The 14,196-nt window shown below is 51.4% G+C and overlaps 1 protein-coding gene across 2 annotated transcripts in view; it reads right to left on the reverse strand.

The window, feature by feature from the left end:
- Window positions 1-14,196, reverse strand: part of LOC141047300 (uncharacterized) — a 46,229-nt gene that overhangs the window by 20,312 nt on the left and 11,721 nt on the right. The window contains exons 1-6 of one of the 2 annotated variants that reach the window (XM_073542355.1): window positions 7,305-7,498; window positions 4,465-4,614; window positions 4,160-4,339; window positions 3,954-4,077; window positions 3,773-3,870; window positions 3,486-3,576 (exon numbers count right to left, since the gene is read on the reverse strand). In XM_073542355.1, the coding sequence (XP_073398456.1) occupies window positions 3,486-3,576; window positions 3,773-3,870; window positions 3,954-4,077; window positions 4,160-4,339; window positions 4,465-4,614; window positions 7,305-7,331 (670 nt within the window). In that variant the 5' untranslated portion in view covers window positions 7,332-7,498. Of the gene's footprint in view, window positions 1-3,485; window positions 3,577-3,772; window positions 3,871-3,953; window positions 4,078-4,159; window positions 4,340-4,464; window positions 4,615-7,304; window positions 7,499-14,196 lie in introns of those variants that run through there. The other variant, XM_073542356.1, reaches the window with a different exon arrangement.

Below are 14,196 nucleotides of genomic sequence, written 5' to 3' on the forward strand. Positions count from 1 at the left end.
TAGGCCCTCTTCCAACATTTATTTGCCTGTAATGATTCCTTGATGGATGCCATTATGATTCATTCGGGCCACTCCTTAAACGTTGATTAACAAAATTGTCCGTACGCTCCGTATCAGAGGTATCAATAACAGAGGAAGACACCTCTACGGTGTTCCTAATTTGATAATCGTATGCTCTATTATCCTTAAATTCACAGAGGTCACGCGTGAATTGAGGGTGCTTACGGTCTCTGAGATTAGTCTGAAATTTCTCGACCTAAGTTTGTAGGATATTCTCCCTTCTCACAAACTCTGGATCAGATTTAAATTTCTGAACCTTCTCAATTAGACTATTTAATTTCTTAGTGGAATCCTAAAACAATTTTTGCTCCTCTATCAGAAGAAGCTGCATAAACAGAATCGAAGCTTCAATGGATTCTTTTGTCCAGGCTGCCAATAAATGGGGGTTAGCAGTTCGGGGTGAGGGTTGTATATTTAGGCTGAGTTCACACGTGGCATTTTTTTCGCGTTTCCGCGGCAGTTTTAACCGCGCGATTTTGCCGCGAAAACGCGAAAAATAAGCATCCCATGCATTCCTATGGGATTTCGCAATGCTGTGCTAATGCTGCGGTTTTTACCGCGGCGGAATCGCTTCGCGGTAAAAACCGCAGCATGCTCATTATTTTGCGGAATCGCGGCGATCCCGCACCCATAGGAATGCATTGTTCCGCTTACCTCCCGCATGTGGCTGTGCACACCATGCGGAAAGTAAGCAGAACAATTGCGGATGGTACCCACGGTCCGGAGGAGAGGAGACTGTCCTCCGGGCTTTGGGTACCATATCCCTGTAAAAAATAGAATTTAAAATAAAAAAATATTGTTATTCTTACCCTCCGACGTCCCGCGCAGCATTCCCCCCTCTCTCCACGCTCCCGTTCCCAGTAGTCCTTTGCGAAAATGCCCGCGATGACGTCCGTTCTCGCGGTAATTCGCGCGACGTCATCGCGAATTACCGCGAGACGTCGCGATCCCGCGAGAACTGACGCCATCGCAGGCATTTTCGCAAAGGACTACTAGGAACGGCTGCGCGGGACGTCGGAGGGTAAGAATAACAGTATTTTTTATTTTTTTTTACATTCTATCTTTTACTACTGATGCTGCATAGGCGGCCTCAGTAGTAAAAAGTTGGTCACACTCGTCAAACACTATGTTTGACGAGTGTGACCAACCTGTCAATCAGTTCTCCAAGCGATGCTCCAGATCGCTTGGAGAACGCTAGCATTCTGCAAGCTAAATACGCTTTCAAAATGCTAGTTTTTCCGAGGGAAAATCGCGGGAATTTAAAATGCGATTTTCCCGCGGACTGGAATTCCGGAATTCTCGCGGTAATTTCCGCGAGAGTTCCGGTACGTGTGCACTTAGCCTTATACGTAAACTCTTCGGCACAATTTTGCTTTTGACATGACTTTCTGAAAGTCTTGGAACTAAAAAATGATCAATCAGGAATCAACATAAAGTAGTATATATATAACATATATTCCCTTAAAAATAATTTTTATTAATAAACATTATTAAAAAACACCTTCCCTGTGAAAAAATGGTGAATACCAAAAAGGAAAAAAAGACCTATACTAGGATCCTACTCCCCCCTACAATAGGCCAAATCTGTATCTGCCTGTCTGTGGAGGTTGGCGCCCTAAACAACGATTTTTTGGCACCACCACTCAACGAGGACTGTCCCTCACTCCCCTATCAATCCCTATCAATATAGGTGGGAAAACAATTTCACGATGGTGCAGAGATGAGAAATAGAAATGCCCTAGGGTTACTCTATGTAGGCATACTTAGTAAAAAATGAAAACAGATAGTAGACAAATAAATCCACATCATGACAAGCTCAAGCCAAAAAACATTCCCCGATACACATGATACATCTGTCCCACCTATTGCCAAGGGACCAAACATGAATCAAATACTAAAGGCATAAAACATTGGTGACTTATGAGCATATACACCCCGATGCGTTTCCCTGCTGTAACGGATTATCAGGAGGTATAGAAGATAACGTAAATGCCAAGAATGTCGGATACCATGATGCTGGAGAATGGAACCCGATGGTCAATTGGCTGTACTTAAATAACCACCATTCATTAACAACGCGTCAGTTAGCTCCGCCCAACCAATCAAGGGCGTTTACCTTTCCCATTCCGGCATGCGTTTCACCGGCAAAGGAAACCCCAGAAGTCTAGTTAATACAACTTGCGGGACACAGACATAGCGTGCGCTCCAGCCATTGAACGCATACAATAGTACCGAGGGGCGGCAGAGACAGCGTTTCTCCAGCTTGCCACTTTTGTAAGTAATTTGTCATCCTATGATATAGCGGCATACCTGTGGGTCTTGGTTAGCAATCTATCAACCTTCATGAGGGGCAGTGAAGCAATGTATTTTGCACTTTATATATTATATTTTGGACTCTGCTCTATTTTTCTAGTCCTCTAATGCTAATGGCTTATGATTAGTACTTGCACCTTATGGCCCTATAATCTGCTTATTGCCATTTTGCACAAAAAACTTGTTTGAAATTTTCTTTGCTATATCAATCATGGAATCTTGTTATTTGGTAGTGGCTTTGATATGGAGGTAACATGTCCCTGGTCATTTGGGACTTTGTAGTTCTGATGCTATTTATTGGTACTACACATTAATAAAATTTATTATTCTGTGGATTATGCTCTTGGTGGCGATATTTTCACAAACCTGCATTTTTTGTTGTTCAAGTTATCTTTGAGTTTTTCATCCTGGAAAATTGTTTTGGGTCATTTGTAGTGCTACGTGTGAATAAATGTATATTACAGCCATCAGCCACGTACAGCTTAGAGATATATCATGGGACAAGTGATATTTTTTTATATAGTTTAATCACAATCCTGTTTCAAGTTAGTCGGTTTTAAAAGAAACTGAAAAGTCAGGATAAAGGGAAACTCTGTTGTTATTGAGCAGAAATTCACACTTGGCCTCACTGCACATTTAATGATGTCGATCATAAAAGCAAAGTTTGTCCAGAAAGACTGGACCTGGTCTTGTAGGAACCATATGAGCAAATTCAGCAGCACAGAAGGGAGAGAAGGTAGATTCATCCAATAAGATATCGGGGTTCTAGGAAGCCAACAGCATTATTACCCTCCACTTTCTATTACAGGCCCATCATACTACTTTTCTTCCAAGTGATTTCCCTAACTTGACAGCGCATTCTATGTAAGCTGTGACTTAGTTTTGTAGATCTGGGCAGGTAAGAATCAACATTTTAAAATTCCAGGGTTAGTTAGATCCTGCAGTTTGTAAATTATATAGAAAAGGGCTCTCACAATTACATAAAGTTATTTGAACATTTTTAGATGAATGAGAATGTTATGCTCTAGCGGCAAAATGGTGATCACACGATTGGGAAACGGCCGGACTACAACGGTGACTGAGAAGAATCTGTAAAATCTGTTACTACTCACCTGGGTAGTCAAATGTAGGAATCTCCTCTTTACACCGCTCATCACCCCTCACATATGTCTCTGTAGTATTAATATGGGTCAGATCTTCACCCTGAAACAAATATTGTAAAAGTCACAGAGATTGAAAAGTCACATGTACGATCAACTCTAATCCTGCCATCTCCACCGTTCTCATTACACAAGTATAAAGCATATAATACTGGAGGATAAAACAAGACTGCGCACAAGACCTTCACAGCCATCTACACATCATAGGGGAGATCTCATGACACCTTCTCTCCATCTACCTGATGATCCTGAGGAACATTGGGATCTTCTGGTTTACAGTCCTGTGGAAGAAGAGGACGGGGACATCTCTCTGGTGTTGTCCTCTTACTGGATAGAACTGGAGGAAACACATACAGGGACTGAATTCATTCTTTACATACAGATAATTATAGGCCGTGTGTATTTAGTCCTGTCTATTACCTGGTGATGTGAGGGGCTGGGGAACCTCCATCATGACGTTCTTGACCAGATCTTTGTGTCCTTCTAAATACTCCCACTCCTCCATGGAGAAATAGACTGCGACATCCTGACACCTTATAGGAACCTGACACATACAATGATACCGTCATCCCCCGATCCCTTCATAGCGTTACTGTATAATGTCCCAGCATTCCCAGCAGTGTCACCTCTCCAGTCAGCAGCTCAATCATCTTGTAGGTGAGTTCTAGGATCTTCTGGTCATTTATGTCACCATGGATTAGTGGGAGAGGTGTAGGCTCCGTGAATGGGTTCAGGGGTCTTCCCCATCCCTCAGACCCAGGGTCCTGACAGCGCTCACTAGAGGTCTTCTTCACTACTGTGTAATCCTGGTTATGGAGAGACACATTAATAAATCTCACTACAGACATTTCCAGAGTCCTCACCTCTCCAGTTCTGTCTGTTATTCCCATAGATAAGAATGATGTAATGTGACGTCATCAGAATCTCTCACCTCTCCAGTAAGCCGGAAGAGGATCTCTAGGGTGAGGTGTAATATCCTCTCCGCCATCTTGTCTCTGTCCATATCCATCCTTGATGGGTAAATCAGGAAAATTCTCTTATATAGAAGATCTCCACCGAAAGGATCTGATATTGTAGAGACCTGAATGAGAAAAAGAAGAGCCAATGTAACATCATAAAGAATTCTGTGTAATAATATAATTACTGGAGATAAAAAGGGAAAACATATCAGAAGATTAAACATGTAGATGTTGTATTCTCTAGTCTTGTATGGATTGGCACATAAGTTGAATTTCTGACTAAGGACATCTCCTCCATGCTCCCAGTCACTGGCTATGTTATTCACTGCTTCGGCAACTGACTAGCTTTAGGAATTACAAGTTCATTGGGACTGAGCAGGAAATACAGAGACTGGCGGGAACCCAAGCACCAATAGTATTTTTATTATTTTACAACATTCAGCTCTATTTCCTGGCATCTACTAATAAAACCTGTTGTGAATTCTCTCTCTGGCTTCCCTCTGGTGATTACTGAAGATAGTGGAGCTGATAAGATTGAGACTTCTCTTTCTGGTCTCCCTCTGGTGGTTACTGGAGGTAGTGGAGATGATCTGATTGACAGAGGCTTGCCACCTGATGATGAGGACGACGATTGGAGATCTGGGGTTTCTGATTGGGATATAAGACAGCTGACTCCCTCTATCCCGGCTGGTGATTCTGTTATGAATGGGTCACCGAGGAGAATAGCAGGCCAGGCTAAGCCACAGAAAACCAGAGGGGTTGGTGACTAAGCGAATGCAGACCCATGATGCTGTCCACACAACTAGCAGTAGCCATGGAGCGTACCTACGATGATCCTAGATGCCTCGGCACAGCCGGAGAGCTAACTTAATGCCCCGTCTCACTAAACAATCTCGGTAGCGAGATCGCTGCTGAGTCACAACTTTTGTGACGTAACAGCGATCTCACCAGTGAGATCGCTGTGTGTGACAGCGATCAGCGAGCGGCCCCCTGCTGGTATCGCTGATCGCTGCAAGAAACCTCTGGACATTTCTTTGGTCGCTGGTCACCCGCTGGCCAGCACGCATCGCTGTGTGTGACAGCGGGAGACCAGCGATCAGGTGTAAAAAATAATATAAAAAATAAAAAATATAGTTATTCTCACCTTCCGATGTCCCGATCAGCCATCCCGCCTCTCTCCACGCTCCGGTCCCAGTGATCCTTTGCACGAATGACCGCGAGACTTTGTTATCCCGCGAGACCGTGACATCTCGCGGTCATTCATGCAAAGGATCTCTGGGACCGGAGCGTGGAGAGAGGCGGGATGGCTAAACGGGACGTCGGAAGGTGAGAATAACTATATTTTTTATTTTGATACTATTTTCTACAGCGATAGCCAGCGATGCCGGGCGCTCGGCATCGCTGTGCTGATCGCTGGTGAAGCTGTCTGTGTGACAGCTCACCAGCGATCACATAGCGACTTACCAGCGATCCTGACACCTTGATATCGGTGTCGGGATCGCTGGTGAGTCGCTTAGTGTGACGGGGCCTTAAACCTAAAGCAAGAAAGGGGAAATCTAAACTGCCCCGGAGCAGACCCCAAAGGAATAGATAGCCCCCAAACATAGAGAATAATGGAGCCTCCAGCACCTACCTCCACCCGCAGAGCCGCACTCCACATAGAGAATAATGGAGCCTCTGGCACCGACTTCCACCCGCAGAGCCGCACTCCACATAGAGAATAATGGAGCCTCCAGCACCGACCTCCACCCGCAGAGCCGCACTCCACATAGAGAATAATGGAGCCTCCGGCACCGACCTCCACCCGCAGAGCCGCACTCCACATAGAGAATAATGGAGCCTCTGGCACCGACTTCCACCCGCAGAGCCGCACTCCACATAGAGAATAATGGTGCCTCCAGCACCGACCTCCACCCGCAGAGCCGCACTCCACATAGAGAATAATGGAGCCTCCGGCTCCGACCTCCACCGGCAGAGCCGCACTCCACATAGAGAATAATGGAGCCTCCAGCACCAACCTCCACCCGCAGAGCCGCACTCCACATAGAGAATAATGGAGCCTCTGGCACCGACCTCCACCCGCAGAGCCGCACTCCACATAGAGAATAATGGAGCCTCTGGCACCGACCTCCACCCGCAGAGCCACACTCCACATAGAGAATAATGGAGCCTCCACTCCAGCACCGACCTCCACCCGCAGAGCCGCACTCCACATTTATATATATAGAATTGAATGTGTGTGTATCACCAACCAATTTTCAGCATATTTCATTTCTCCAGAGCTGTTTAAAAGAAGCTGAGCTGTGATTGGTTGCTATGAGCAACAGTTTTCTCACTCCACGACAACACTTCAGCAGACACTGACATGGTGGGAGAAATCTAGCATCCCCGGGAACATAAGCTCCCAGCCATTGTCTGCCCCCCAGAAAGCAGCAGAGAGCACATGACAGAAATGAATCCCCCCTCCCGTGCCCATATACCAAAACATCCTCCATCCCATAGGCACATCTTCCCTCTTAAAGGGATCTCCTGCACGGAAGTTAAGGCAAATCCCTCAGCGCTGTTTCTGACCCCAGGCTTCTATTAAAGGGATCATTGGTATGGAAGTTAGGGCAAATCCATCCAGCTCTTTGGCTCTGATGCCAGGCCTCTCTTAAAGGGATCCCCGGTATGGAAGTTAGGGCCATTCCACTCAGCGCTCTGGTTTTGACCCCAGGCTGATGGGATGATATGGGATATTAGGGGTAGTTGTCCGTTGGCTATGACTGATGTGATGATGTGGGATATTAGGGGTATCAGCTCTGGCACTTACCTCCACCTGCAGAGCCGCACTCCACATAGAGAATAATGGAGCCTACGGCACCGACCTCCACCCGCAGAGCCGCACTCCACATAGAGAATAATGGAGCCTCCGGGACCGACCTCCACCCGCAGAGCCGCACTCCACATAGAGAATAATGGAGCCTCCGGCACCGACCTCCACCGGCAGAGCCGCACTCCACATAGAGAATAATGGAGCCTCCGGCACCGACCTCCACCCGCAGAGCCGCACTCCACATAGAGAATAATGGAGCCTCTGGCACCGACCTCCACCCGCAGAGCCGCACTCCACATAGAGAATAATGGAGCCTCCGGCACCGACCTCCACCCGCAGAGCCGCACTCCACATAGAGAATAATGGAGCCTCCGGCACCGACCTCCACCCGCAGAGCCGCACTCCACATAGAGAATAATGGAGCCTCCGGCACCGACCTCCACCCGCAGAGCCGCACTCCACATAGAGAATAATGGAGCCTCCGGCACCGACCTCCACCCGCAGAGCCGCACTCCACATAGAGAATAATGGAGCCTCCGGCACCGACCTCCACCCGCAGAGCCGCACTCCACATAGAGAATAATGGAGACTCCGGCACCGACCTCCACACGCAGAGCCGCACTCCACATAGAGAATAATGGAGCCTCCGGCACCTACCTCCACCCGCAGAGCAGCACTCCACATAGAGAATAATGGAGCCTCCGGCACCGACCTCCACCCGCAGAGCCGCACTCCACATAGAGAATAATGGAGTCTCCAGCACCGACCTCCACCCGCAGAGCCTCACTCCACATAGAGAATAATGGAGCCTCCAGCACCGACCTCCAACCGCAGAGCCACACTCCACATAAAGAATAATGGAGCCTCCAGCACCGACCTCCACCCGCAGAGCCGCACTCCACATAGAGAATAATGGAGTCTCCAGCACCGACCTCGACCCGCAGAGCCGCACTCCACATAGAGAATAATGGAGCCTCCAGCACCGACCTCCACCCGCAGAGCCGCACTCCACATATAGTGAATAATGGAGCCTCCAGCACCGACCTCCACCCGCAGAGCGGCACTCCACATAGAGAATAATGGAGCCTCCAGCACCGACCTCCACCCGCAGAGCCGCACTCCACATAGAGAATAATGGAGCCTCCAGCACCGACCTCCACCCGCAGAGCCGCACTCCACATAGAGAATAATGGAGCCTCCGGCACCGACCTCCACCCGCAGAGCCGCACTCCACATAGAGAATAATGGAGCCTCCGGCACCTACCTCCACCCGCAGAGCCACACTCCACATAGAGAATAATGGAGCCTACGGCACCGACCTCCAACCGCAGAGCCGCACTCCACATAGAGAATAATGGAGTCTCCAGCACCTACCTCCACCCGCAGAGCCGCACTCCACATAGAGAATAATGGAGCCTCCAGCACCGACCTCCACCCGCAGAGCCGCACTCCACATGGAGAATAATGGAGCCTCCAGCACCTACCTCCACCCGCAGAGCCGCACTCCACATAGAGAATAATGGAGCCTCCAGCACCTACCTCCACCCGCAGAGCCGCACTCCACATAGAGAATAATGGAGCCTCCGGCACCGACCTCCACCCGCAGAGCCGCACCCCACATAGAGAATAAAGGAGCCTCCGGTACCGACCTCCACCCGCAGAGCCGCACTCCACATAGAGAATAATGGAGTCTCCAGCACCGACCTCCACCCGCAGAGCCTCACACCACATAGAGAATAATGGAGCCTCCGGCACCGACCTCCACCCGCAGAGCCGCACTCCACATAGAGAATAATGGAGTCTCCAGCACCGACCTCCACCCGCAGAGCCGCACTCCACATAGAGAATAATGGAGCCTCCGGCACCAACCTCCACCCGCAGAGCCACACTCCACATGGAGAATAATGGAGCCTCCTGCACCTACCTCCACCCGCAGAGTCGCACTCCACATAGAGAATAATGGAGCCTCCAGCACCTACCTCCACCCGCAGAGCCGCACCCCACATAGAGAATAATGGAGCCTCCGGCACCGACCTCCACTCGCAGAGCCGCACCCCACATAGAGAATAATGGAGCCTCCGACACCGACCTCCACCCGCAGAGCCGCACTCCACATAGAGAATAATGGAGTCTCCAGCACCGACCTCCACCCGCAGAGCCTCACTCCACATAGAGAATAATGGAGCCTCCGGCACCGACCTCCACCCGCAGAGCCGCACTCCACATAGAGAATAATGGAGTCTCCAGCACCGACCTCCACCCGCAGAGCCGCACTCCACATAGAGAATAATGGAGCCTCCGGCACCGACCTCCACCCGCAGAGCCGCACTCCACATAGAGAATAATGGAGCCTCCGGCACCGACCTCCACCCGCAGAGCCGCACTCCACATAGAGAATAATGGAGCCTCCGGCACCGACCTCCACCCGCAGAGCCGCACTCCACATAGAGAATAATGGAGCCTCCGGCACCGACCTCCACCCGCAGAGCCGCACTCCACATAGAGAATAATGGAGCCTCCGGCACCGACCTCCACCCGCAGAGCCGCACTCCACATAGAGAATAATGGAGTCTCCGGCACCGACCTCCACCCGCAGAGCCGCACTCCACATAGAGAATAATGGAGTCTCCGGCACCGACCTCCACCCGCAGAGCCGCACTCCACATAGAGAATAATGGAGCCTCCGGCACCTACCTCCACCCGCAGAGCAGCACTCCACATAGAGAATAATGGAGCCTCCAGCACCGACCTCCACCCGCAGAGCCGCACTCCACATATAGAGAATAATGGAGCCTCCAGCACCTACCTCCACCCGCAGAGCCGCACTCCACATAGAGAATAATGGAGCCTCCAGCACCAACCTCCACCCGCAGAGCCGCACTCCACATAGAGAATAATGGAGCCTCCAGCACCGACCTCCACCTGCAGAGCCGCACTCCACATAGAGAATAATGGAGCCTCCGGCACCTACCTCCACCCGCAGAGCCACACTCCACATAGAGAATAATGGAGCCTCCACTCCAGCACCGACCTCCACCCGCAGAGCCGCACTCCACATTTATATATATAGAATTGAATGTGTGTGTATCACCAACCAATTTTCAGCATATTTCATTTCTCCAGAGCTGTTTAAAAGAAGCTGAGCTGTGATTGGTTGCTATGAGCAACAGTTTTCTCACTCCACGACAACACTTCAGCAGACACTGACATGGTGGGATAAATCTAGCATCCCCGGGAACATAAGCTCCCAGCCATTGTCTGCCCCCCAGAAAGCAGCAGAGAGCACATGACAGAAATGAATCCCCCCTCCCGTGCCCATATACCAAAACATCCTCCATCCCATAGGCACATCTTCCCTCTTAAAGGGATTTCCTGCACGGAAGTTAGGGCAAATCCCTCAGCGCTGTTTCTGACCCCAGGCTTCTATTAAAGGGATCATTGGTATGGAAGTTAGGGCAAATCCATCCAGCTCTTTGGCTCTGATGCCAGGCCTCTCTTAAAGGGATCCCCGGTATGGAAGTTAGGGCCATTCCACTCAGCGCTCTGGTTTTGACCCCAGGCTGATGGGATGATATGGGATATTAGGGGTAGTTGTCCGTTGGCTATGACTGATGTGATGATGTGGGATATTAGGGGTATCAGCTCTGGCACTTACCTCCACCTGCAGAGCCGCACTCCACATAGAGAATAATGGAGCCTACGGCACCTACCTCCACCCGCAGAGCCGCACTCCACATAGAGAATAATGGAGCCTCCGGGACCGACCTCCACCCGCAGAGCCGCACTCCACATAGAGAATAATGGAGCCTCCGGCACCGACCTCCACCCGCAGAGCCGCACTCCACATAGAGAATAATGGAGCCTCCAGCACCGACCTCCAACCGCAGAGCCACACTCCACATAGAGAATAATGGAGCCTCCAGAACCGACCTCCACCCGCAGAGCCGCACTCCACATAGAGAATAATGGAGTCTCCAGCACCGACCTCCACCCGCAGAGCCGCACTCCACATAGAGAATAATGGAGCCTCCAGCACCCACCTCCACCCGCAGAGCCGCACTCCACATATAGTGAATAATGAAGCCTCCAGCACCGACCTCCACCCGCAGAGCCGCACTCCACATAGAGAATAATGGAGCCTCCAGCACCGACCTCCACCTGCAGAGCCGCACTCCACATAGAGAATAATGGAGCCTCCGGCACCGACCTCCACCTGCAGAGCCGCACTCCACATAGAGAATAATGGAGCCTCCGGCACCGACCTCCACCCGCAGAGCCGCACTTCACATAGAGAATAATGGAGCCTCCGGCACCTACCTCCACCCGCAGAGCCACACTCCACATAGAGAATAATGGAGCCTACGGCACCGACCTCCACCCGCAGAGCCGCACTCCACATAGAGAATAATGGAGTCTCCAGCACCTACCTCCACCCGCAGAGCCGCACTCCACATAGAGAATAATGGAGCCTCCAGCACCGACCTCCACCCGCAGAGCCGCACTCCACATGGAGAATAATGGAGCCTCCAGCACCTACCTCCACCCGCAGAGCCGCACTCCACATAGAGAATAATGGAGCCTCCAGCACCTACCTCCACCCGCAGAGCCGCACTCCACATAGAGAATAATGGAGCCTCCGGCACCGACCTCCACCCGCAGAGCCGCACCCCACATAGAGAGTAAAGGAGCCTCCAGTACCGACCTCCACCCGCAGAGCCGCACTCCACATAGAGAATAATGGAGTCTCCAGCACCGACCTCCACCCGCAGAGCCTCACTCCACATAGAGAATAATGGAGCCTCCGGCACCGACCTCCACCCGCAGAGCCGCACTCCACATAGAGAATAATGGAGTCTCCAGCACCGACCTCCACCCGCAGAGCCGCACTCCACATAGAGAATAATGGAGCCTCCGGCACCAACCTCCACCCGCAGAGCCGCACTCCACATGGAGAATAATGGAGCCTCCAGCACCTACCTCCACCCGCAGAGCCGCACTCCACATAGAGAATAATGGAGCCTCCAGCACCTACCTCCACCCGCAGAGCCGCACCCCACATAGAGAATAATGGAGCCTCCGGCACCGACCTCCACTCGCAGAGCCGCACCCCACATAGAGAATAATGGAGCCTCCGGCACCGACCTCCACCCGCAGAGCCGCACTCCACATAGAGAATAATGGAGTCTCCAGCACCGACCTCCACCCGCAGAGCCTCACTCCACATAGAGAATAATGGAGCCTCCGGCACCGACCTCCACCCGCAGAGCCGCACTCCACATAGAGAATAATGGAGTCTCCAGCACCGACCTCCACCCGCAGAGCCGCACTCCACATAGAGAATAATGGAGCCTCCGGCACCGACCTCCACCCGCAGAGTCGCACTCCACATAGAGAATAATGGAGCCTCCGGCACCGACCTCCACCCGCAGAGCCGCACTCCACATAGAGAATAATGGAGCCTCCGGCACCGACCTCCACCCGCAGAGTCGCACTCCACATAGAGAATAATGGAGCCTCCGGCACCGACCTCCACCCGCAGAGCCGCACTCCACATAGAGAATAATGGAGTCTCCGGCACCGACCTCCACCCGCAGAGCCGCACTCCACATAGAGAATAATGGAGCCTCCGGCACCTACCTCCACCCGCAGAGCAGCACTCCACATAGAGAATAATGGAGCCTCCAGCACCGACCTCCACCCGCAGAGCCGCACTCCACATATAGAGAATAATGGAGCCTCCAGCACCTACCTCCACCCGCAGAGCCGCACTCCACATAGAGAATAATGGAGCCTCCAGCACCGACCTCCACCCGCAGAGCCGCACTCCACATAGAGAATAATGGAGCCTCCAGCACCGACCTCCACCCGCAGAGCCGCACTCCACATAGAGAATAATGGAGCCTCTGGCACCGACCTCCACCCGCAGAGCCGCACTCCACATAGAGAATAATGGAGCCTCCACTCCAGCACCGACCTCCACCCGCAGAGCCGCACTCCACATTTATATATATAGAATTGAATGTGTGTGTATCACCAACCAATTTTCAGCATATTTCATTTCTCCAGAGCTGTTTAAAAGAAGCTGAGCTGTGATTGGTTGCTATGAGCAACAGTTTTCTCACTCCACGACAACACTTCAGCAGACACTGACATGGTGGGAGAAATCTAGCATCCCCGGGAACATAAGCTCCCAGCCATTGTCTGCCCCCCAGAAAGCAGCAGAGAGCACATGACAGAAATGAATCCCCCCTCCCGTGCCCATATACCAAAACATCCTCCATCCCATAGGCACATCTTCCCTCTTAAAGGGATCTCCTGCATGGAAGTTAGGGCAAATCCCTCAGCGCTGTTTCTGACCCCAGGCTTCTATTAAAGGGATCATTGGTATGGAAGTTAGGGCAAATCCATCCAGCTCTTTGGCTCTGATGCCAGGCCTCTCTTAAAGGGGTCCCCGGTATGGAAGTTAGGGCCATTCCACTCAGCGCTCTGGTTTTGACCCCAGGCTGATGGGATGATATGGGATATTAGGGGTAGTTGTCCATTGGCTATGACTGATGTGATGATGTGGGATATTAGGGGTATCAGCTCTGGCACTTACCTCCACCTGCAGAGCCGCACTCCACATAGAGAATAATGGAGCCTCCGGGACCGACCTCCACCCGCAGAGCCGTACTCCACATAGAGAATAATGGAGCCTCCGGCACCGACCTCCACCGGCAGAGCCACACTCCACATAGAGAATAATGGAGCCTCCAGCACCGACCTCCACCCGCAGAGCCGCACTCCACATAGAGAATAATGGAGCCTCCGGCACCGACCTCCACCCGCAGAGCCGCACTCCACATAGAGAATAATGGAGCCTCCAGCACCGACCTCCACCCGCAGAGCC

Source organism: Dendrobates tinctorius, unplaced genomic scaffold (assembly GCF_039654945.1).
Source record: "Dendrobates tinctorius isolate UK_male_01 unplaced genomic scaffold, ASM3965494v1 ptg000126l, whole genome shotgun sequence".
NCBI lineage: Eukaryota > Metazoa > Chordata > Amphibia > Anura > Dendrobatidae > Dendrobates > Dendrobates tinctorius.